We start from the raw sequence: 24,018 nt of genomic DNA, 5'->3' as shown, positions 1-24,018 counted from the left end.
TGCAACTTCAGAGTATACTTTTTTACAAATTACATTAACATTTTCAAAATCTGTTTAAAACTCAATGAGGCGTTCTGTTCACAAATTAACCCCTTCCAAATTAATTAAGTACATAGGCTAGATAACACTGATAATTATGAATTATGTTAAAAAGATGAAACTTACTTTAGTAAATAACTAACTAAACTTTTCCTTGACCATGTTAAACAAACGTATTTGGCTCAGGTATCCTTGGGAGGGATACCTGAAGTGGGGAAGTCTAAGCTATTTTACAAAAAATACTTCCCGCTATAAATACAGTTGTACTCCACGAATTAATAGTCTGCAAATTACAGACGAATTCCATAAATCAATACTCTGAGAATAGTGGATACCGTACTATACTTAGGATTATGTTCTCTTGCAAATTTTTAAGTTATACGTATTAATATTCTGCGAACTACAGGTAGACTTAAATGTGTAACTTTCAAAACAATGGGCGACCGTTCATGGAATAACTGTACTACTTCAATGTCAATTTAGTTATTTAATATCAGCAGTGAGAAATCATAAAATAAAGTGAATGTGACACTGTTGCTTGCTTCTCTGTCAACGCAAACGTAAACAGTGTGAGCTTTTTCCTGTTTATTACCGAAGAAACTAACCAATATTTACTTTCTAAATTCTTTTTACGGGAAAGAGTCCTTCACCAATATCAAATCAGGAATATTCTCAATGCATTTATTTTTTACCATAAAATCCAGACAATTATTTAAATGTATAAAATTATATACAGCATTTATTGCTCAATGTTTACAATTTAAGAATTAGGAAATGTGAAAATATGTTTGTCAAGTGTGTACTGACTGTATTATGATGTTGAGTGGTTGAAGCATGGTCATATTAATACGAGTTGATTCCTTACTTAATTGTCACTATTACTATAAACATTTTATTTCATTTCCACGTGTTTCAAATACATTTTATACGTTGACGGAAAAAAACTATAAGTAATTTATACATCATTTGATGTATAAAATTAAGGGGAAATGTCTAGAGAAAGCACAATATCAAAGTGTTAATTTGTATTTATCTTAACTTCCACAACATTTGCGTAATAATGCCAAATCCTTCCCATTCTTGCGAGTTCAGTCGAGCGGTGGTAATATGGGACAGTCTCGCGCGCGTACAGATTGGCCAATGGTTAAAGGGTCGTTTCTAACATACAGATTGACCAAAGGTCCTAATGAGCAGGGACAAAAAATGGGGGAGGAGCTTACAGCAGCGATGTCCCGTGTGGGGGAGGAGCTTGTCCATTCAAGTCAAGTGTTTGTCAACAATTAGCAACAATAGCATATTCCTTCGCTCATACATTTCAACTTCTGAAAGTAATTTTAGTTTATTAGTTTTATTATTGTTTGTTGTGACCGTACTATTAAAATACACGCACATTGTAACTTAATATAACTTTATTTTTACAACATAGATGTTTTTGTAATGTAATGTTTTTAAAAGTAACAATAACAAGTGTTTTCTATTTAATATTTATCAACAGCTGACTATATAGAATAAAGATTATGACACTCTCCCTCACTTATTGAGAAGAACATAACCTATTTTTGAACGATAAAGTCTCGTAACCAAGGTGGCTGTCGTCGTTGTCTTATTGATCGTGGAGAGCGAACTGGAATGTTAACTTCTGTAGGGTGGTCTTGTTCTGGTTCAATATGGTCGGGTATTTGATCAGGATACGATGGAGTTTGGTTTGGAAGTCTTGGTACATCAAATGATTGCTTAGGTCCAAATGTTACCATCTTTTCTTTCATTACTAGAGTTGGTCTAAGCTGGTTAATGTGTCTCTTGATATTTCTTCCACTATCGAGTGTTACTATGTAATGTCTTTTTCCTAGCTTCTTCTTTATTACTCCAAACTGCCAAACTTGTCTGTTGTTAGTGTACATTTGAACTTGCACTCTCTCCCCCTCTTGAATCGATCTGACAGGTTTTAAAACAGGCTGGATATTTGATTTAGGGTGTTGATAAGGAAATATGGCATCCAGTCGAATCCTTAGTTTTCTATTGAGGTAGAGTTCAGCAGGGGTTTGGTTGCTAGCTAATGGAGTAGCTCTATAACGGAATAAGATTCTTCTCACTTTGTCTGTCAGGGTTCCAGGTTCTTCAGAAGCTGACTTTAATTTGTTCTTCAGGGTTTGTACGTTGCGTTCTGCAAGGCCATTCGTCGCTGGATGCCCAGGGGCGATGAACTTTTGGAATATGCCGTTGATCTTGCAGTAAGCTCTGAATTCTTCACTTGTAAATATTGTAGCATTATCAGAAACGCATTCTTTCGGATACCCATGTGTAGCAAATATCTTATTTAACAGATTGATTGTGTTTGAATATGTGGGAGCTTCCTTCAACACTTCGATTTCAGCCCATTTGGATCTTGCGTCAATACAAACAAGAAAGTAGTGATTTTCATAAGGGCCGGCATAATCTATATGTATGCGGTCCCAGTTATTTTCAGGTAGGTTCCACGGATGTACTGACACTTTAGGTGGACTTGCTTTCACTAGGGCACAACTTTTACATCCTTTAACTAGTCTTTCGATTTCACCGTCAATTCCTGGCCAGTAAACATAGCGTCGAGCGAGTTGCTTCATTCTGGTTATTCCCAGATGAGTTTCATGAAGTTCACCGAGTATTTTGGAGCGTAAAGATGTTGGAATTACAATTCTGTCTTTGCGAAACAATATACCGTCAAGTAGGGTGTATTCTGAGTCAGTAGAATTGTTTTTCAGGGTTCGAACTATTCCATTCATTCATGGTCTTTTGCGGTTTCTTCTTTGATTGTCTTTGAAGTTATTTCACGGTTGGATACTTGAAAAAGTGATTGAGAATAAAGCTGGTTCACTTCTTCCCCGATTTCTTGATCTGTTGAACTACTGCATGTTTTGACTGGAGATCTTGATAAACAATCTACATTTTGATTGCTACTTCCCTTCTTGAATCGAACGATGTAATCAAATCCGGAGAGGAATGAAGCGTATCGCAGCAGGCGAGCTGACGTCATCTGTGGTAGAGCTTTATTTTGGTGAAAAATCCTTGTCAATGGTTCATTGTCTGTAACTAGAATGAACTTCTTGCCAAGTAGGTAGTTGTAGAAATGGTTCACACCAAAGATTATCGCCAATGCCTCACCCTGTTGGTAATCCTTGTAACTTTAATGCTATTGAACATCATAGAACAGAACCAACTTGTTTAATTGAAACAGCTGTTAAGATTCATTAATTCCATTTCTCATAAGGTTAACATGGGAAACTCCAGAGCCACTGGGGTGGAGCCGATTGGACGGATCACGAAATTGATGGTGTATAAACCTATTTCATGAAATTCTACACGTATGTACCAAGTTTCGTGGCAATCGGTTCAGCGGTGTCCGAGTTTATCACTGCCAAATCCTTATATATAATTCTGTAAGACAAAATCTTTACCAGAAAATTTTGGACGTCTGGTAAGTCGCAGAAAAGTGGGAGGGGTCTTAAATTATGACCCCAGGGACTCGGGAAAAATAGTAGAGTTTCCATAAAGTTAACAGAAAACGTGATATAACGTAAAATGTTCTCCATAAGAATAGCATTAGAAGCCATTTTCTGCTAATTTTGTTTACTTCATACAGCTGATCGTGATTTATCATCAAGCCAGTACGCAATGTTAACATTTGGATTATACTTATATGCCAGTAAGTTCAGCAATGTACTATATAAAACCAGGGATAACGTTACCTATAATAATTAAGACTTTTTAGTTACGTTATATGTTTAATCTATGGTTATATACTTTTGTTTAACAAGAAATATCCACATTGAATAAATAATTAACGAGCTACCTTAATAAACCAGTATTTATTCACAACCAATTATATGTTTGCTGCCTTTATAGTGTGACCTTGCTTTAGCAGAGTTAAATCTATGTGGTGATTCGAAATGATTTATTGAAAATAACATCAACAAAGACAAACAACAAACTGTTTTTTACACAAAAGATATGGCATATATTGTACCGTACTTTTTGTGTGGCACTTAACCGGTACAAATTTAATCTTGGGAAATACGATTGAATAACATATCAAATGAATAATAAATTTATTGGAGTATCAAAACTACAGCTAAGCATCCTGCAGAACAAGACTTTTCAATTTAATGTACCTTTTTACAATTTAAGAAAATATTTAATTAATTCTAACCCCATTGAATACTTGAAAATTAAGGATAGGATATTAAAAGGTATTGTTCGTCTTCATTACTCGGAAACATCAACCCTAATAACAAAACATAGTCTTTGTTGTAGAGTTACATTTAAATTTACTTTATGTTTATAAAATTATACAATCGAATACCAAACAAAACTTACTATTGTTGTAAACAGATCCTGCAAATCAAATAAGAACATTTATGTAATTTTTATATATTAGGCAACTTTAACAAAATAGTACAGTACCTTCAAGTGAAGGGTGAATCGCTGACGAAGAGAGTAAAAGAACCGCTGACCGTATATACAGGGAGCCACCATAGGAATGGTCTCTGTCTCAGCAGTGGAAGGGTGTACCCCCACCACTTTACATTTTTGACTCATCACTCTTTACTTGTCCCTACAGGTTTCCTTCATACATGTAATCATAAATGTTATAATAAATGATTGGAAAATTATATAAAATGAATAATACAATATGGTACATTATACAGGGATATCTATTCTGACACATAGATAATTATTTCTTTGTTTGTTCAAATATTAGAATAATTTGTTTTATATTATTGAGCATTTTGGGGACTTATGTCCCTACACGCCACTAGTATATATATATATATATACATATATATATACAAACATCCTCTTTTATACTTATAGATTATTTGCCTTAGAATACCGCATTGTTTTATTTCAGCTGTAGTCACAAAGAAAAACAGTTTCAAATTAATATATAGATATAACACTTTATGTTTTACAAAATTAAATGCGTCTCTTGAGTTTGGCCACCTCTGTGACTGTTACGATTAGAAAGCGTTGACAAACACTTCATGTGAATAGACAAGCCCCTTCCCCCACACGGGACATCGCTGCTGTAAGCTCCTCCCTCATTTTTTGTCACTGCTCATTAGGACCTTTGGTCAATCTGTATGTTAGAAACGACCCTTAAACCATTGGCCAATCTGTATGTGGCCACAGTCTCTACCCTTGTGAACAATAGCTGGCTCGAGTCACGAGCCCAAGCCCTACAGCAGGTATACCGGGGGAGATCATGGCAGGGGGGGACCTTTCCGGGGTGTGCATTTTGAAAACGATCGGGGTTAACATATCCGGTTAACATCAATTCTAATTAGAAAATCTGGTAATTGTATATGATAAGTGAATATATTTATCTAATTAATACGCAAACTCTAAAATAACTCGTCATATCGACGAGTGCATGAAATTGAGTGTCCGCGGCCGGAAACATCACCCCCCGGTCTCTGACGTCAATATGACGTAGGGGGGTGATGTTTCCGGGGGCGACCTTTCCGCGTCCCCCATCAAAACACCTGTTTGCGCAAAGTCGTAAATTTCCACACCCGCGTGTGTAAAAGAAAACAATCGCTTGCACAAGGTCAAACCCTGTTTTACTTATTGTAAACCTCTTAATAGTGCATAGCTATTTAATGTATCAACGTTCTTAATACAGTACCTATATTGTTGAACAGATTCTACTACAGTATGAGTGACTTAACTTATTTAGTTAGTTCTTCACTAAAAATTAAAAGTAAGATTTGAGTGATCAAGTAGTAATTTTTAAAACGTATATGTTATTTGAAAATTATCAAAATGATTCAATTTAATGACCAACCCCATGGTGGGAGGGTTATTTTTCATTTTCAAATTACGAAAAACTGTTTACACAAGTGTAGACACAGTTTGTTTTGAAATCGCTTGTAGTAAATAACGTAATGTATCTTAATGCAATCTCGCATCTTCTTAAAAATTATCGATTCACATATTTGTTTTTATATCCTCAAAGACCAAAACAACATCCGTTAAAATATACATATCGATGGGAATCCCACTAAAATATAATTATTCTTAAATCTGTATGATTCGTTACTTAGGTTTGCTGCTACGAGGAAACCTAAAGACTATACCCCCCAATGACGTAATCAAAACAAGTACAAGTCACCTACCGTAGTTGTAGGCTTTGTGAAGGAATCACATGATTATTAATATTAGCTAATCGATCAGCTGATTCAACAATGCCTTGCATGTCGGATCCTGGTCAGTCTTTTGTCGGTATCGCGGACGCGACGTTCATATTGCAAATGTTGTTTTGAATATTCAGTGCATATTTTGTGTTGTATAGTTTGTGTAAACGGTGTTTTTTGTGTGTGAAAGAACTGCTGTGTTAAAGTATAGTTTTAAAATGAATTCGTCGATGTGCGCAGAGTATATTGTAATGATGTCTAACCAGGTTCAGACGTTTTGAATAAGGTAAGTGCTTGGTTTAAATCATTGGTCTTATGTGTCATTCATATTCTTAGTCCTTAATTAATGAGCTAATTGGCAGTTCGTAAAATTAAATATTATGTAGTCCTATATTTTTGCATATTTCCCCAATTTAGGTACAATTTAAAGTTGTTACAAGTTTTGGTTGATTCTTAAATGTACAATTAATTAAAACCAATAGTCATAACTCAAGAAGTGTAGGCTTTGACTAGGTTGTATTAATAGTCAAAGGCTTTGATTTAATTTAAAGTATGGTTTTGAAACGCGATTATTATAGATTCAATTGATTAGTATCCTATCGCATATCCATATATTTACATGAAGCCTAGTTCAAACATATTTTCATTGCAATTAAATAGATTTTTAGCGATTGTGTTTTTAATGTAGGTGTTTGAGCATTGTACAATTATCAAATTTTAATCGAGAAAGTGGGGGGGGGGGACTTGTGTATGTTGTATGTTTGTATGTATGGGTGTTTGGATGAATGGATGTTTGGATGTTTGGACGAAAAGCTGTACGAACGTTTAAAGACAAGCGGAGGAATAGGCTTGTCAAGAAGCACAAGCACTATAGAGTAACTTCAAAACATCTCTAGCTAAATAAATTCCCCGCCGAATTTCCATCGCCCGAGGTGTTCCTCACACAATGGACGTTGTAATTCAACAATAATAACACACATTTGGCCTACAGCTGTTGACGAATGGCGGTTAGATACATCACTCCTACGTACTCCTACACGCGGCGCCCTACATTTATATATGGCTACGCCAATTGTTAAAGGTTATTGAAGACTCCGCTGTTATCGGTGTTAAATCATAGACAACAGAATTAAATATATACTGTCAGCCGTGCAGTGGTTACCATGGGTTCTGGCGCACACCGCTGGGGGTGTATTTACGTAGGCTGCAACTCAATTGTGCTCCTAGCGGTGTGTGCCAGAATCTATGGTAACCGGTCTATATTTAATTCTATTTGTCTATGGTTAAATACAGTATGAACCATATTTAATTAGTTATATGCTCAATTTTGAATCTCAGGAATCAATTCGGATGAGTAAGAATAATGTTGGAGTTTCAAAACAATAGAAATGTAGGTTGAGAACTTGAGTTTTATAAACCGTAACAATCGTTCATAAACTATGACATAGGCCTAACTGTTAAATACACTTACAAAAATTATTTATGTTGTCTTTTTCCTAAATCTAGGATTTTATTAAAAGTTTATTTTATTAAATATACATTATACATTATAAATCCCCAATTGGTAATACGTTTTAGTTTTAAAACCTATTTATTATTAATTTGGTGTATTTAGGAATCTTGTTCATAGTGTAGCCTATTCTAATAAGTCAAATTTTACAACGTCTAGAGTATTTTCCCCAACACTTGGCTACAGATGGAATAAGATTTAACTACTGTGTTCCTTGCTTTAACGATGCTTTACAAATCCCCCCCTTCCAGTACTTTGTTACAAATCGCTCCCAATTTTGCATTGGTAATAACCAATACTGATACCAATATCCAATACCAATACAATTAAAAACAAATATACGTGTGTTGGACTACTATCAAAATTGCAATGCGCTGGGCTTCTTTACTCGTTTCATATAGAATATTTTCTTGTATTTACCTGAGTATATAACTATCTAAAATTGTATTTTAACGTTTTTAAACGCGTGCGTGTGTTTGTGTGCGTGCGTGAGTGTGTGTTTATAGTCCAACCACTTTATTGTCCGACCTGCTTGCCCACACACTTATCAATTAGCTTATCAGAGCAAACATTGTAAAAACTGGACCAGCCATAACCATTACCTGGACTTTCCCTCTCTAGCTAACCACATAACTACACCTTCAAACGTAGCTTTTAGCTTTAAGGGGTCATATAGTTTTTGTAAATTAGTAAATTGATCGATAGAAAATAATTTTTACCTTGTCCTTGGATGGTCTTGTGAGTAGGCCTTCAATGGCTATCGTAGGGTAACAAAATATTTTCTATTTGTAAATTAATATCCAGAAGTAGGACAATGAATTTTAAATGGATCAATTTAATTTGACAGTTGTAAGGTTTTGTAAAGTACAAAAGCTTACTTGATAAGTTAAATAAACAAACAAAACTAAATGATTAGACATCCTTAACTAAAGGTGTTAAAGCAAACAATTTTTTTGGTGTCGTAAAAGTATATAGATTAACAGTTGAGTAACCTAAATATTGAGGTTTTGAAAATTATAAATTTTGGAATCATCGACAATTGATGAATACGGAACTTGCTTCCTAGTAGATGAAGGATATTTAAGGTCTTTTGTGGAATTTATAAGGGGTTTCTCAATACAAAAAATGTGTAGTTAATCCACTATATATTGAATCAACCCTTTTCACAAAAAAATCATTTAAAATATTTTTAATGAAAATTAATGATATTAGTAGAATTATCCGATAAAATCATGAAACATGTCTTGCTTAACACATGCAGTACCATTCTCAATATTCATATCATGTTCGATTTAGTTCTGCACTTTGTAGGTACTCTGTCTTTAAATTTTGTAGCTCTTATAACTAACGCTCGTTGGTATTTTTGTATACGGTTCTGTACCAAGTATCAGTTGTTTCTCAATGTACTATCGTGGGTGATTTTGACAGGAATACGTTGTACAGTATCTTCTCCAGTTGTATACATAGTATATTTGGATAGTATTTAATCTTTCAATTACGCTTCAACTTTGAAATTTTCAAACGTTATTCTGTGTTTACACCACTTTTGCGAGGTACTGTAAGGCGGGGACACACTTGTCATACACTCTTCCGATCCTACTACGATCCGATTTGCGGGATTCTAGAAGGATCGGTGCGGGATCGGAGGGGGTGAGCACACATGTCATACACGATTCCGACCCATCTCAGATTTCCTCCACCGGTCGATCAACACTTGCCAGTCTGATTTGTAAACTACGTGCAGAAGGTGGTAAAAATGTTCAAAAACTTTGGACTTCGGGATTCACCCATGATGGCGGTTTGTCTAGATGAAGAGGAAGAAAGTCAGACATCTCTGAAGGGAAGTGGAAAACGAAGAATTTGGGTTCATTCTGTATGGAAAGAAAGTTAGGTGGTTTACTTAAGTGCCCATCTTATATTAAGCACATTGGGTTTTCTCTCTCGAGTTCGTTTGGCTCTTCTACCCGTCCGATTTTCATGATCGAGGTATCAAATTGAAGGTATGCACGCACAGATTTCACATAAAGCATCGGCATATACAGGGTGTTGAAAATGTCTGGAACCAACATTATATCTGGTGAGTGGTTAAAGAAAAACAATTGATATTTTGTGTACGGATATACTATGGCTTTACCTATCTTTTAGTGCCTAATGAAATTTTTTACCACTTATAGGGAACGTCCTGTGGAGGATGCAGTAAAAAGTTTTAATGGAAGCCTATGGCAAATGATACATCATTTTAAAGGCCATTTTTTTCTGAGTAAGGAGCCGCAAGTTTCATCTCAAAAGAACCACCCTACCAAAAATGGCGACTGTTTGAAATTTAAAAACAATGCTATTTAAATGGTCCGTATTTGTTTCCTTTAAATGCTATTACAAGCCAGTTACGAAATACAGTAGTTTATCACGTGGTGAACTGAAAAATGACTGAAAAAAAAAACATTTAACTAAATTGTTTGTGTTGTTTTACTAAACTTATTTTTAACAGAAATACCAATTAAGCTTTCAATTATTTAAAAAAAAACTTCAAACAGTCGCCATTTTCGCTAGGGTGGTCCTTTTGAGATGAAACTTGTGGCTCCTTACTCAGAAAAAAATGGCCTTTAAAATGATGTATCATTTACCATAGACTTCCATTAAAACTTTTTACTGCATCCTCCACAGGACGTTCCCTATAAGTGGGTTTTTAAATTTCGAACAGTCGCCAATTTTCCTAGGGTGGTTATTTTAAGATGAAACTTGCGGCTCCTTACTCAGAAAAAAATGGCCTTTAAAATGATGTATCATTTGCCATAGGCTTCCATTAAAACTTTTTACTGCATCCTCCACAGGACGTTCCCTATAAGTGGTAAAAAATTTCATTAGGCACTAAAAGATAGGTAAAGCCATAGTATATCCGTACACAAAATATCAGTTGTTTTTCTTTAACCACTCACCAGATATAATGTTGGTTCCAGACATTTTCAACACCCTGTATTTATCTTAAGCCATTATTCTTAAATCTTAAGAATAAAGGTGATTTAAAAAAAAAACAACCCATCCTGCATCTGACAAACGAATAGACTGACTGCAGTGTCGGTGCGTGATCGGAGCCAAAATCGGAGTAGGATCGGAGTATGACGTGACGCGTGTCGGAGAGGTGTAAACAACCACGTTTAAAGTTATGTACCATTCCCCTCTCCGACAGTCGTACCACAGTATGATCGGAGTCGGATCGGAAGGGTGTATGACAAGTGTGTCCCCGCAACTATTACAACAATGGTATAACGTACTGTCGCTCCGCGCTGCTCGACGTAGTACGGTAGTTCGCCACCAGTGTCGCTAGTGTCGTTCCTCTGAAGCGCCGCCAGCTGTCTTCGGATTGTCAATACATCAACAATGCACTGCCATTGCAATCTCGTCGCTATCGAGTTTTTGTACCTTTGGGGAAGCCGCCAGATCCAATTGATTTCCAGGCGCCGTTGTACAAGGAAATCGTCGGGATTCTTGGGACAAAGAAATTGATAAGTTTGGGAGGAATATAATTGTAAAATGTAATTTTTGTAAATGTATTTTTAACAATAGTTGAGTCAGAATAAATGCAGAGGGGTCCAAAAAGTAGGAGTATACAATATAATAGGCGAAAAAGGCGAGTAGGCCTATACGAGTATAAAATAGATGTGTTTTAATTTACAAATAATATCGCCTTAGCCTACCTTATATCACAGACAATATAATACTTTAATGTATTATATTGGTATTGTATTGTATTGTATTGTATTGTATTGTATTATATATTATATTGGTTACAGTATTATATTGTCTGTGCTTATATATTATACCACAAACAAGGGATTAAAAGGGTGGTATCCCCTTGTCTTTGTTTATACTGTACAACTTGAGTAGAACCGGAGTTTTTACTCCTTTAAGTTATGGTAGAATCAACAGCAAAACAGGCAAAAATAGTAAGAAATTGATACTTTTGACATGTACAAACCATTGCAAAATTGCAATAACTGTCACCTTCTGTTAAGTTATGTTATTCGTAAAGTCAACAGCAAAGTACCGGATTTTATGACGATTAGGTAATGCCTGGGTTGGTTTTCTGCTCATATTCGTAACTTTGTGCACTGATTGAAATTTGATAAACATTGCTAAGAACTGAATATTTGTAAATACATGGACATTTAGAAATTTCCAACCAAAGTTTTGGTTGATGCAATATTGTGTAGGCTACAATAAAGTTGTTTACAGTTTCAATAACATCTCATTAATTATGGCAAATATATTTAAAACATTCAATTTGATACACTTCTTAACATTGCTCTTACATTTATGGACATCAGATGGCAAGATTATCTCATATGTGGCATTTTAGCAGTAGGTACCAACCATCCCGTGTGGTCTAGTGGCTAGGATATCTGGCTTTCACCCAGAAGGCCCGGGTTCGATTCCCGGCACGGGAACATACTTTTTGTCCATCAATTTTGTTCACACTCTTTTTACTCTAAACCTAAACGAAACAATATTTGATTATAATCATGAATTATTTGGATATTTTTAATATTTTAAGTTAATTTTTACATTCTTTAATAGCTTTCTTTACTTAAACTTTTCTTGCTTCGGCGAATTAACACGATTGTTTGATAATTTTATAAGGCTACTTTATGTACCCGACTACTATAAATAAATGCATTTTCCCAATTAAAAAGTGGGTTTTAACGTTTGTTTAAAATGTTACTCGATGTTTTCTGATATTAAAAATCTTATTTTTTAATGAAAAGTATTGGGATACTTGCTTAATGCTTAGTAGATTTCCTTATAGGGAACAACTGCCTCTGAAATTTTCAGATGAGAGATTTTATTTTGTATAAGTACAGTACCCTCAGAAGCCCAAATCGCCTTTTGTGCAATATTTTTTTTAATCATTTGTCCTTATACAGTATTTGGTCGCTTAGTGAAAAATCAGGTATTTTGTATGGCATTTGATCAAACTTGCAAAAGGGGTAACCATTTCACCCAGCTCAAGACCATAAGGGACCATAGGGGATTTGTACCTCAAAATTCGTTATCAATATATTTTCTCAAAATCAACATTTTCAAAAATATTTTCCCTTCTTCGAAATCCAAGTGACAATTTTCCCTGCCGAAGCTCCGAGTTGTTCTTGCAGCCTAGCTTTGACTGAGGGGCAATATACAGCACATTGGACCTTTCAAAAGCTGTCAAAGGACTGTCATTTCCATTAGCTCTTTTTCCCCCTCCCAATTATTATCACCCCCTAACACACTGCTCTCGAGAGTGACGTCACAGGCGGTATCGACAGTCGTCCAGCGTTTGACACTCAATGTGCCATGATTCATCGCAATGTTTCTTACAATAAAATATTTGGTCACCGAGCTTTTTACTGGGGGGTGATGAATGTTTAACGTTATATGTCTTCTCTTTTATTACCATTATTGAGCTGATAATAAAATATTTTTATCTATAAATTGCACACGATATAATCGGTTAAATTAATCATCCTGTTGAAAAATCCTTAGTGAATTATTCTTCCATGTATGAGTTTAAAAATAATTATGATGTGGAAAAACCAGAAAAAAGGAAGAAAAACATCGTGGTCGGCTGATTACTAAAGGCTTTTAAAATAACAAGAAAACCCTCCATTTATTATTTTAAGCTGAAATGTTTACATATTATGTTGTTTTACGTTTTCGCCCGGGGTGGTTTAATGTCATAACAGACAGGGATGATAAAAACAACCCTAATGAAGCGTAAACAAACTTTTTCGGCTCGAGGGTGTTATGTGGAGTTTTATACCTTGTGTTGAAGCAGAATGTGTATTTTTTAAATTTATTTTACCTGCAACTTCATTTATGTTTTTAAAAAAATGGTTGTGTTCCAAATATGGTAGGTTTAGTTGAGTCGAAAATAACCATGGATGGCATATAATTTTTTTTATTTGATTGGGGTTGTCTAAGTTAAGAAATTGAAAACTAAAATACCAATATTTTTCAACACGTACTTAAACCTCGTGTTATAAGGAGTAAACTTTTAACAAGTATAAGTATAACAAGACATTTAACCAGTATATATGGAAATATATCCCTTTAGCCAAACATTTTACGTTAAATTATCAACCTTTTGCTATGGTTCAGTACTAACCAATAGTCTCAGAATAAACTAAAACTTCCATTTATTGTTTAACAAGTATGCCTGATAAGAGTTGGAAACTTTTTGAATATTTTGATTTTGAAATGAGTTAAGTTTAGAAAGTACACCTTGTAGCCGGAAGAGGAAAGCTTTGTGCCAATGTAGACCTTGACTAAAGATACCCCGAGGTTTGTAGTTCCTCTAATTTCATCTCATTGTTGTTTTCGCGCCCCAAAATCTCCCATTCGCTTTCTTCGCTAATGTATGTGATCAAAAGTGTTTGACAATGAAACTTTAGCTTTGGGCAAGATGTTTGTAGCCCGGGTCGAATCTTCATTGGAATACAATAATTGAGGTTCAAACCTCAACTGTGTCTAAATCAAGTTTTAAGACAACGATTTGTGCCAATTCCTACTCGGCTTAAATTAGGAAAAATATTTTAATTGCGAGTTTGTTCCATTTAGGGCATAAGCTACTACTGTAGGATTCATGGTAAGTTCTGGTATTTTTCTGGTATATTTTCTTCACAATAAACTACAGTACTAACTTGTAACTTGTAGTTTCCAATACATTTGCATTGGGCAATCAGCTGATTTACTAATAATATTAGTTTGTAATTTATTATGAAACAGGCCCAAGGATAAAAATAAGATTCTTTCTACTATTTTTAATTACAGTAGAAACCTACTGTAACCTTGTTAACCGAACTCGGGTTAACCGAAATGGTTCTATAAAATAAAATAGGGCTGTAAAATGCTTCTATTTCAGTTGTCCGGTTTAAAGTATTTTCTATCCCATTGTAACATTTTTGTAGCTGAAATAAAACACTGAATTATAAAGACATATTCTTAAATTCATTTTTCCTACTCACTGTGGTGGTACATTGGCTATTTTTAGTATATGATGGTTTAACCGAAAAATTGGTTATCCGAAATGACTCTCTCTCTTTTTTCGGTTAACCGGGGTTCTACTACTAATTCATAATCCCCCTTTTGTCATACTACCTCAACAACCCTCTTTCGTACGCCATATCTTTGGGACCTGCCAACAATCGGTTTCTAATTTTTCACCCATCTTCCATGACGGTAACCAGAAGACGTGTGATATATTTACTCCTGTGTGTTGAGATTGTGATATATTTACCCCCGTTGACGGGTTTACCCCCAGAACGGCTCACTATAGACTCGGGACACTACTTGGCGCCTCCCAACACAAACACAGATATGACCCTTGTAAATCCCTCATCGTGAGTGTGTGTTTACAGTGCGAGAAGCTTCTTGGTAGATTCGGTGAGAAAATGTTTCCTACAAAAAAATTAGACTCTTTACTATTGCAGGGCTTTTAAACGCGTGTGTCGCTTTTGTTCCGCGGTTGAAGGCAAATTATTTACATCATTTTTGTTCCTGGGGTCAGCAGGTAGATTTTGGGGCCGAAAAATAGCTTTTTTCCGCGGACATCTCGGTTGTACTCTCCCTCCCCCAAATCCTCTCTTTCGCGTTCCTCTTAATTCCCCCTTTCGTAGGTTAGGTTAGGTTTTGTTAAATTTGGTTGATATTTTTGGAGAAAATTATAATTTAACGAGTTTTAAAGTCCGCATGAAATAAAGAATTAGGAGGAAGGGCGAAATATAGGAGTTGGAGGAGGGAGAGTACAGCCCCTGCTCTCGCGGAACAAGAGATTTGTCCGCGGAACAAAGGTGATGTTTTGGCCGGTACCGAAATCTACCTGAGGACCCCCGGAACAAAAGTGATGTGAAGAAATTAGTCTTCAACCACGGAACATAACAGCCTTTTAAACGAGGCAGTTAACACACTATTTCGACAGATAGAGTTAATTATTTATCCTAGATTGGAGAGTTGCTTTATGTGTTCTATGAACCACCCAGTTATTTAGCCTAAGTAACGCACAGATAAATTCCATTTGTGATACTGTTGGGCCTACTACAAATTGTTGAAAAAAGTTAATGCGAAATCGAACAACAGGAGGGCGAATGAATTGCAAGTAGTTCGGCAAAACTTCAAATATTTGGATTGCTAAAACAGACCAAAGTAACAAACAAATTCCGAGACGAATGTTTTAGTTTTGGAAGCAGTCCAGTTTTACATCCGGTGTAGCATTCAGTACCGTCCAGAATATTCTTTCGCTCAGTTTAACCTGTTATTTAGCCCAAGGTTAATGCTATTTCTACGTACATATTTTATAAATCAGTGAAATAAAGTTCTTGGCAAGCTCAATAACTTCATCCTTGGAACAAAATATTCTCAATAAATCTTCGTAAATGAGATGGTTTTACAGTAAAAAAAATGTCTTTACAGCTTATTTGGATTTACGAATACCTATTATTTTTATTCAACTACGGTTGACCACAATATTGTGTGTGTAGGCAGTCAGAAGCAAAAATCCTTTAATCGTACAATGACAGCTTATGCAACACTGTTGCATTTTATGTTATTTGAATTTCTTTGTTTCCTTTAAATACTAACCTCAATAAGGTAATCTACAACATTTCTACTTCCTACGATATTTAAAATAAAAAAAGATAATAGTATTATACATTATCATGAAGGTTATCTTTGAATGAAAACTGTTTTAGTTGCATAACATAGTTTGTACAAATAATGGTGCAATATGACGAAAAATATAGTTCATCACACGGGCAAAAAGTGTTTTTCAGCCCTCGCTCATTTTCCGACCTCGGCTTCACCTCGTTCGTGAAACTTTAACACAGGTCAAAAGTGTCACTTTACGCCCCAGTGATGTAAAGTACTATTAAATTCGCACCGGTACACTTTGTATAGTTTCAACCCAGTAAATAATGTCTTCACTTTAATACCATTTTCCTCAAAACTGGATAACAATAATTTACTTTTCGCCTTTCAACAAATGTATTGCATATTTAATATTGCCAAAACAAATTAGACGGTATCTAAATTGCTAAAACACCTCGTTATACTTTATTCCCCGTTAACAATGCATAACCTGTTACTCTCTCGGGACACCGGGAAACTGCGGTTGCCATGGCGACCAACGGAAGGGGAAATGGGGAAATGAAACAGCTTCGGGCTTCCGGCCTTCCCAGCTTGCTCCGTAACACAATCACCATTATGGAATTTATTCTGGAAATAAGTTACTTTGTCTTTACAAAGTGTGGTTGTGGTGAAAACTACTAAACAATGACACTTCAAATGGATAATTTGTGTTGATAAATACACAAGGAAGTTTGATTCATGGATTGTAGAAATGTTTTGTTAATTAGCATTCACGTTGTTTCCCAAGTTAGTTTAAGTACAAACCGTAAATGGATGTGAACTCAAAATGTGAAACTACTTGGCTAATTTAATACACGTGATATGGTAAAGTTTTAATGATGGTTTTAATTTTTTTAATGTTGGTAGGTATGATGAATAGAATGTTCATAATTATTTATGTCTTTGTTTAATAGTTGTAAATGCTTGTTATTGTGAAATAAATTATATTAATTTACCAAATGAGTTTAAATAAATAGCAAATAATGTGACTGTAGTTAAATTCTTCCGTATTTGATTTAGTGTATATGGTCATTTTAATTGGTTTCTTTTTTGTTCCAGGTTTGTTACCATGTTTATGGACTACCTACGTAGTTGAAGTCTTTATCCTTTGTCGTAAGTAAAAATATATTAAAGGATGCTAACATGCCAAAACAGCCTCTGTTAAATCTTATTCTTCTCAATAGAAGAGTAAACCAATAAATCTGATCGGGCGTTTTGTTTAGTACGCCCGGAAGGAAATAAAATTTTCCTCTTTTAGGCATTATGTAGATTTTACTAAAACAAAAGCTTTGTTGAAAGCCATTAGTGTACATTAAAAAAACACAACTTTCTGATGGGTTTGACTAGGTTCTAGGTTGGGTTGGGTTGGGTTTGGTTGGGTTCTAGGTTAGGTTAGGTTGAGTTGGATTAGGTTTTAGGTTAGGTTAGGTTGAGTTGGATTAGGTTCTAGGTTAGGTTAGGTTTGGTAAGGTTGGGTTAGGTTCTAGGTTAATTTAAGTTGGATTGGATTAGGTTCTAGGTTAATTTAGGCTGGGTTGGGCTAGGTTCTAGGTTAGATTGGATTGGGATATGTTAGTCATGTTGTGTAAGGTCTACTCTTCAGGCTGTGGTTGCACAGATTCATTTATCATAGGACTACAAATTAATAAATAATAAATTCCAACAAAAGGCAAACGTTGGATAGTACCAGGTCCAATGTTTGAACTGCGAATAAACACATTAAAAAGTTGTTAGCGAAGGAGGATACAAACAAGAAAAAAAATCAAAGTAGGCTACCTTACTATTAGCTGTTTCCCAACCTTTGCCATCAATTTTAATTAAACGTTACCATTGTGAAACTTTATCCTGTTCAACGCATAATCTTACAATGGCGTATAAGGAGCTCACAAGGTATCACGGACAAAGCTGGATTTGTGTCATACAACACTTACAGTTTCGTCAGGCGTATTGTTGTCGCGGATAAAAGGCGTGTGGCGGATAGTTTGCGGATAGCGGATGGCGTATGCTTGGGTGGTCCCCGTTATTGATGATGTACAGTCGGCCACTGAGCGTTTTACCGCTGGACAATTAATTATACCGATATGACGTGCGGGAGTGGTAGCTTTATCCATTGACTTTTGATCTAAAGTGGACTTCTCATCCTATTGTAACAATGGGGTTTCATCTCAAGGTTTTTGTTACCGGTTTTTTTACTGATCGAAAAATACTCCTGGGACAGCAAATTACTCCTGGTAAACAAATTTGTGAAATTATTTTAAGAAAGTTTCTACAAAGGTTTTTTTGAGGTAGAAAATGTATAGATAAATCAATTAAAATACAGTAGTACTTTCCACGTCCTTATAGGCCCCCTTTAATTAGAAGGGTATGCCTCGGTGTCGCTCAGCCAAAATCAGCAATCATAAATCCCGATAGGCAACAAGAAATAAATGGGAAACAAGATACAAACCTCCATACCTGACCTTTAATCTGTTTACATTTCTTAAATTTCACTGATGTCGAATCAATAATTTCAGGTTTAAGTTATTTCATAAAAATCTTCTTTGACCTGGTATAAAAATATTTGTGAATTGAGACGAATTAATTTTCTCATAGGGGACTTCGACTGTTATAATATCGAAAATCAATTGGCTTATCATCTTGAATATCTATTTTTAAATAAAAAAAATGCTTGCTAAATTTGGTCTCTAACTTTTTTCGTCACCTTCAGAATTGATTGATTATTTTTGCAGTAGTGTACTCGTACTGTACCCATAGACGAGTCAGTCATGTTTACTTTAGTGCACCTTCATAATATTAATTTTAACTAGATTTTTGAGTAAGTAAAGAGTGTAAAGTGACAAAAAAAGTTGTAGAAAATCACTGTTATGAAACGAAACACTTACACGCACGACTGTATCTCATATCTTGTACACGGATATAAATCATTTACATTCACTGACTGTAAATCGCGAAAGTTCGGCTTCCTCAATAACTGTCACGTATGTCATTCCGCGTTCTTGATCTCTTGATTTAACAGGGTCGCAGAGATCACCGTTGCAACCGTTCCAATGAGGAACGAGGAACCGGTTGTTGGATTAGCTTATATATGTTGCAACAAATACGTTACAGGATTATATTTGTGATAGGAGAGAGTTAATTCATACAAAGTCACACCCAAAATAATTTACACGGTTCTTTAAACTTTATTATATACAAAAATAGCCATTCAATTCGAATCGTAACGAGGGAACCAGTTTTTTATTTTTTAAAGTGATAATAATATGTCGTCCGTTTCACCTTGTGTACATTGGTGCTTGAGTATGGTAATACACTACCATGAAGTAGAAAATTAAATTTTAAATTCAATGTTGACTGCCTTTAATTTTAAAACTAAACTATTTTTTGAGAAACCATAGTATGTCCAGACATTTTAATCTATATATATAAAAGGCAAAGCCCTCACTGACTGACTGACTGACTGACTCACTCACTCATCACTAATTCTCCCACTTCCCACTTACCTAGGAGGCTGAAATTTGGTACACTGATTCTCTAGGCATTAAATAGGAAAACTAAGTGGTTTTTATTCTGATCGGACTCTCGGGCTCCGCCCCAGTGGCTATGGAGTTTCCCATGTTAACCTAATGAGTACTCACATTTAAATAGAATTAATGAATCTTAACAGCTGTTTCAATTAAACAAGTTGGTTCTGTTCTATGATGTTCAATAGCATTAAAGTTACAAGGATTACCAACTGAGTGCAGCACTATTATTTTTTTTATATTATTGACAACAGCTAATTTCAAACCAAAAGGTGAGTGAGCGTAGCGAACGAACTTCAACCTGGAGGCGAGTTAGCGTAGCGAACGAGCTAACCTGAAGGCAAGTGAGCGCAGCGAACGAGCTCCAACTGTAAAGGTGAGTGAGCGTAGCGAACGAACTTCAACCAGGACGTGTGAGCGCAGCGAACGAGCTCCAACCTAAAGGTGCGTGAGCGTAGCGAACGAACTTCAACCAGGACGTGATTGAGCCATGCGAACGAGCTCACATATGAAGTTTTAAAATCGGGGCAAAGCCCGCGGGTACAGCTAGTTAGTTATAACTGAACAATACAAAATTAAGTTTTTTTGAGACGAGAGTTTAAATACATTAATACTTTCCAACATGGACCACCTTAGTTAAAGATTCCGATGTGAGCTTATTTGACGATCGACCAAAATTTAAATTTCAGTTTCTAAAGATAGAGTTTTTATATAGGCCCGAAAATGTTTAAAACCTTTTAGACTGAGGATAAAATTAAGTCTTAGATTCGAAGAAAATGAGTATCGCAATCGAACTAGTCTAACGAAGCCAAAGCATTATGTTTACCAATGTTTAAAGGTATCTTAAGTTCGAGATCGTAACACGAGGAAAGTCTTACGATCGGATAAGTTGAAGCAAACTTTTCAAAGTTATACAAGGTTTTAAGGCGAGACTTAAGATAAGTTTAGTTTAAGACCCTATCACGAAGAAAGACAATGTAAAAAGATTAAAGCCAAAAATTTAGTAAGTTAGACATTTTCTAACATATTGTAAAGTTAGTAAATGTTTAAAACTATTTATACTGAGGATAACTTTCGTACCTAACACGAAAAATTTTCGAACTTTTCAAATCTAGACAACGTTTTAATGTCTCCAGACTGACGTCTATTTTAGAACAGTTTACAGTCGCATCTATCACTGAAGATACAATCTCTCACGTACTCGTCCACTAAATCCCACAAGAGAAAGAGAGAGCGAAGACGAATGAGAAACAAAAGTTACACTGCGCTGGTAACTTGATACTCGGTTGTGAGTGTGAGGTTTATATCTTATATGCACGGCTTTGCTCTTTGAAACCCCAATAAGGATTCAGGCTTTCTAAATAAATCTGAAGGTTATTTTTGTGTGACAAAGACAAATGTACGTAGTAGTTGCGTAGATGATGCAGGTGACTATTGCTTTACGGGGAGAGAGTGTGGATTTAATTTGTCTAGGTTATGTATGTTTTAGTGTAAAGTAGACCTACTTTAAGGTGGTATCGGACCCCCCGGGTATGGATATTTTAATCTAGTCGATGTTCATTTGTGATTTAATGGATCTACGAGTATATACAGACCTTTGAAACTGAAGTTTTGTCAACAAACTTCTAGGTCTAGACTCTTTTTGTGTCCAATAATGTATCCTTGGGGTTTACACAATCTTAGCCACCATTTTTTTTACATTTTAATTTTTAGTTTTATTGATTTAATGAATTATGATAAGGACGTAAAATGAAATACTACGTTTAAATACAGGAAAGGTGTACAGGGTATTTCACCTCAAGTTTACCACCTATTTAAGTTTTATACTTGACTGCCGTGAAGTAGAACGGGTATTTTACTAAGTAGTAACTTCTTCGATGTACTACTAAGTAATATTGGATTCTTCAATATCCAAAGTCAACGGTTTAATATTCGTTCAACTCTTTAAACGATAGACTACTTGGTCTAGACTCAAAATAATATAAAATCATGAGTTGGTAGCGTTCAGCGGAATTCCACCTGAATCAGCATAATATAGCGTATAGGCTGGTATGGGGTTACATGCATAAAATAGATTCCTGGAATCAGCACAAAATGGGTAAATTATCCTTGGTATCAAATTGTAATGGAAGTTGTTGCTTTTAAATCGGAAAAATGTAATGCATTTTTGTTGCGGGTTTTGTGGGATGACATAACGCCATGTTACAGATTAAAAAAGAGACAGAAGGTGTACGAGAAAGGAAGAGTGAAATTGTATTGTTTTTGTTTATGTAAATTATTTCTTGATGTGGCGTTTGTTTAAAACAATTTCTACGATTAATAATTCTTTCATAAATTTATTGAAAATATTAAGTCAGTTATTGTATTTCGTCGCTTTTTTCTCAAATTCTATAAATCTTATAGTAAAACCTCATAACCGATAGAGCCTAGGGAATTGATGGAATGTACCAAACATGATATCGGATGAGCAGCGCAGGACAGTGGGGCGATTCTGATGGGAAGAGAACGGTGGAAGGGACGGGAGAGGGCGGAAGGAACCCTTATATTTTGTGGGTTTCCGGCAGCTGAGGGCTTTAGCACTTTGTTTTTATGGTGTACCGTCGGTTGTTTTATATGTCTATCATAATATACCTGTCAATAAAAAACTTTCTAATATTAGCTGAAATATTTATGCAAACGGCAGCCTACTCAATAAACACAACTTATGTTACAGTTTTGCACATTTTTCTTGCCACTAAAATACTTTTTTAGTCCTTATCTTCTGGAAAAAGGATTTGAAAAGTCCGGGCACAAATTTAAATAACGTGTTCAAAACTGAAATTAAATATTATATATTCCCTGTGGCAGCATATAAGTACTCATTGAACAAAGAAAATAAATTTGACATTTCAAATGATATATTAATTTTAAGTGTAAATGAAATCAGTCTACAGGTTTACTGCGATAGCGGTATACACTCTTCTGTCCTTATAGATAGTTGTCATATAATTTTTATTTTTTAAAGAATGTACTCGTATTTCATTGAGAGAGTGACGAATATATATTTTTGATTTATTTACAAAAAAATAAAACTCATACTTCAACAATAAACTGTCTCATTCAGTATTGTAGTAACTTTTGTATCTCAATTATTCCCATAAAATTTATTTGAAACAAAATTTAATTTCAGTATGATTACATAATATCCACGTCCACGTTTATAAACGAAATATTTGGTCAGATGAGTCATACACTCCCCAAGGCACTGCGCGTTGTTCTAAACCAGTCACAAATTATAGGTTAGGTGTAAAATCGCGAGCGGATCTTATAGGGTAATCAATTTGGCGGGAGAATTAGCATATTGCCGCCAGAATCGATATAGTCGCACATCAGCTGTTGTGCTCAACAGGTTATGAGAGTTCGCAGACCTCGGATTTATAAACATCCAAGTTAAACGTCAGTTATTTATAGATAGATATTAAAGTTAATCTTCTAATGAACACCTCGTTCGGAGTGTCTTATACAGATTATCATCATATGACGTCAAAACACACCTTTCGACCGCAGCTGCCAAAACTCGTGTTGTTCATTCACCTACCTCGCCTGATGTTTATAATCAGACAGATGTTCTTCTAAGTCAGCTGTTGCAGCATCCTCCATTGTTGACACCCCTGAGCTGTTGTTGAGTAAAGCTGCTTCCAACAGTCAATGCTGCTACTTAACTAACGACACACATGTCATGTTGTTAGTTACTATTGTTTAAATGTGTGCAAAAACATTCCCTCTAAATTGTTGCTAAATTTACTTTTACCAAAAGCGTAGATTACTGTTTCTTCCCGTAAATAAAGTACTAGAAATTCCAGTGTAAGTTTAAGGACTTACTTTAATACTTTAATACTCTTCTTTGAAATGGCGACCATACAATGTAGGTATTTTAAGCCAAGTATGAATGGAGATGAGTGTAGGATGAGTGGCGCGATCTTGTAGTCTTGTAAGTGACTAAGGCCGACATTCCCTTGACACAGCTGTTAATTAATAGCCCATACAGCTAATGGCGACATTAAAGCATGCAATATAATTATTAGTTTGACTATTGTTGGTACTTATATTATACCTACCACACCTAATAATTATAACC

General features: G+C 35.2%; 1 protein-coding gene and 1 non-coding gene across 2 annotated transcripts; one reads left to right on the top strand and one right to left on the bottom strand.

Annotated features, from left to right (window-relative positions):
* Positions 1 to 1,592: 1,592 nt before the first annotated feature.
* On the bottom strand, positions 1,593 to 2,642 carry LOC129004002 (uncharacterized protein K02A2.6-like). Its single transcript, XM_054432373.1, has one exon. It carries the CDS (start codon positions 2,640 to 2,642, stop codon positions 1,593 to 1,595), a length of 1,050 nt encoding a protein of 349 aa, XP_054288348.1.
* A 9,453-nt stretch (positions 2,643 to 12,095) lies between these two features.
* Trnae-uuc (transfer RNA glutamic acid (anticodon UUC)) lies at positions 12,096 to 12,167 on the top strand. Its single transcript has one exon. It is a non-coding gene; the product is annotated as a tRNA-Glu (tRNA).
* The last annotated feature ends 11,851 nt before the right edge of the window (positions 12,168 to 24,018 follow it).

Source organism: Macrosteles quadrilineatus, unplaced genomic scaffold (assembly GCF_028750875.1).
Source record: "Macrosteles quadrilineatus isolate MER2022 unplaced genomic scaffold, UCM_ALF_1.0 Scaffold_1__1_contigs__length_201487025, whole genome shotgun sequence".
Lineage (NCBI taxonomy): Eukaryota > Metazoa > Arthropoda > Insecta > Hemiptera > Cicadellidae > Macrosteles > Macrosteles quadrilineatus.
The sequence above is the reverse complement of the archived record's forward strand: the minus strand, read 5'-3'. Positions and strand labels throughout refer to the sequence as shown.

Excerpts from the sequence above, each read along its gene's own strand:
- LOC129004002 (XM_054432373.1), bottom strand. The coding sequence starts at position 2,642 with ATGAAGCAACTCGCTCGACGCTATGTTTACTGGCCAGGAATTGACGGT.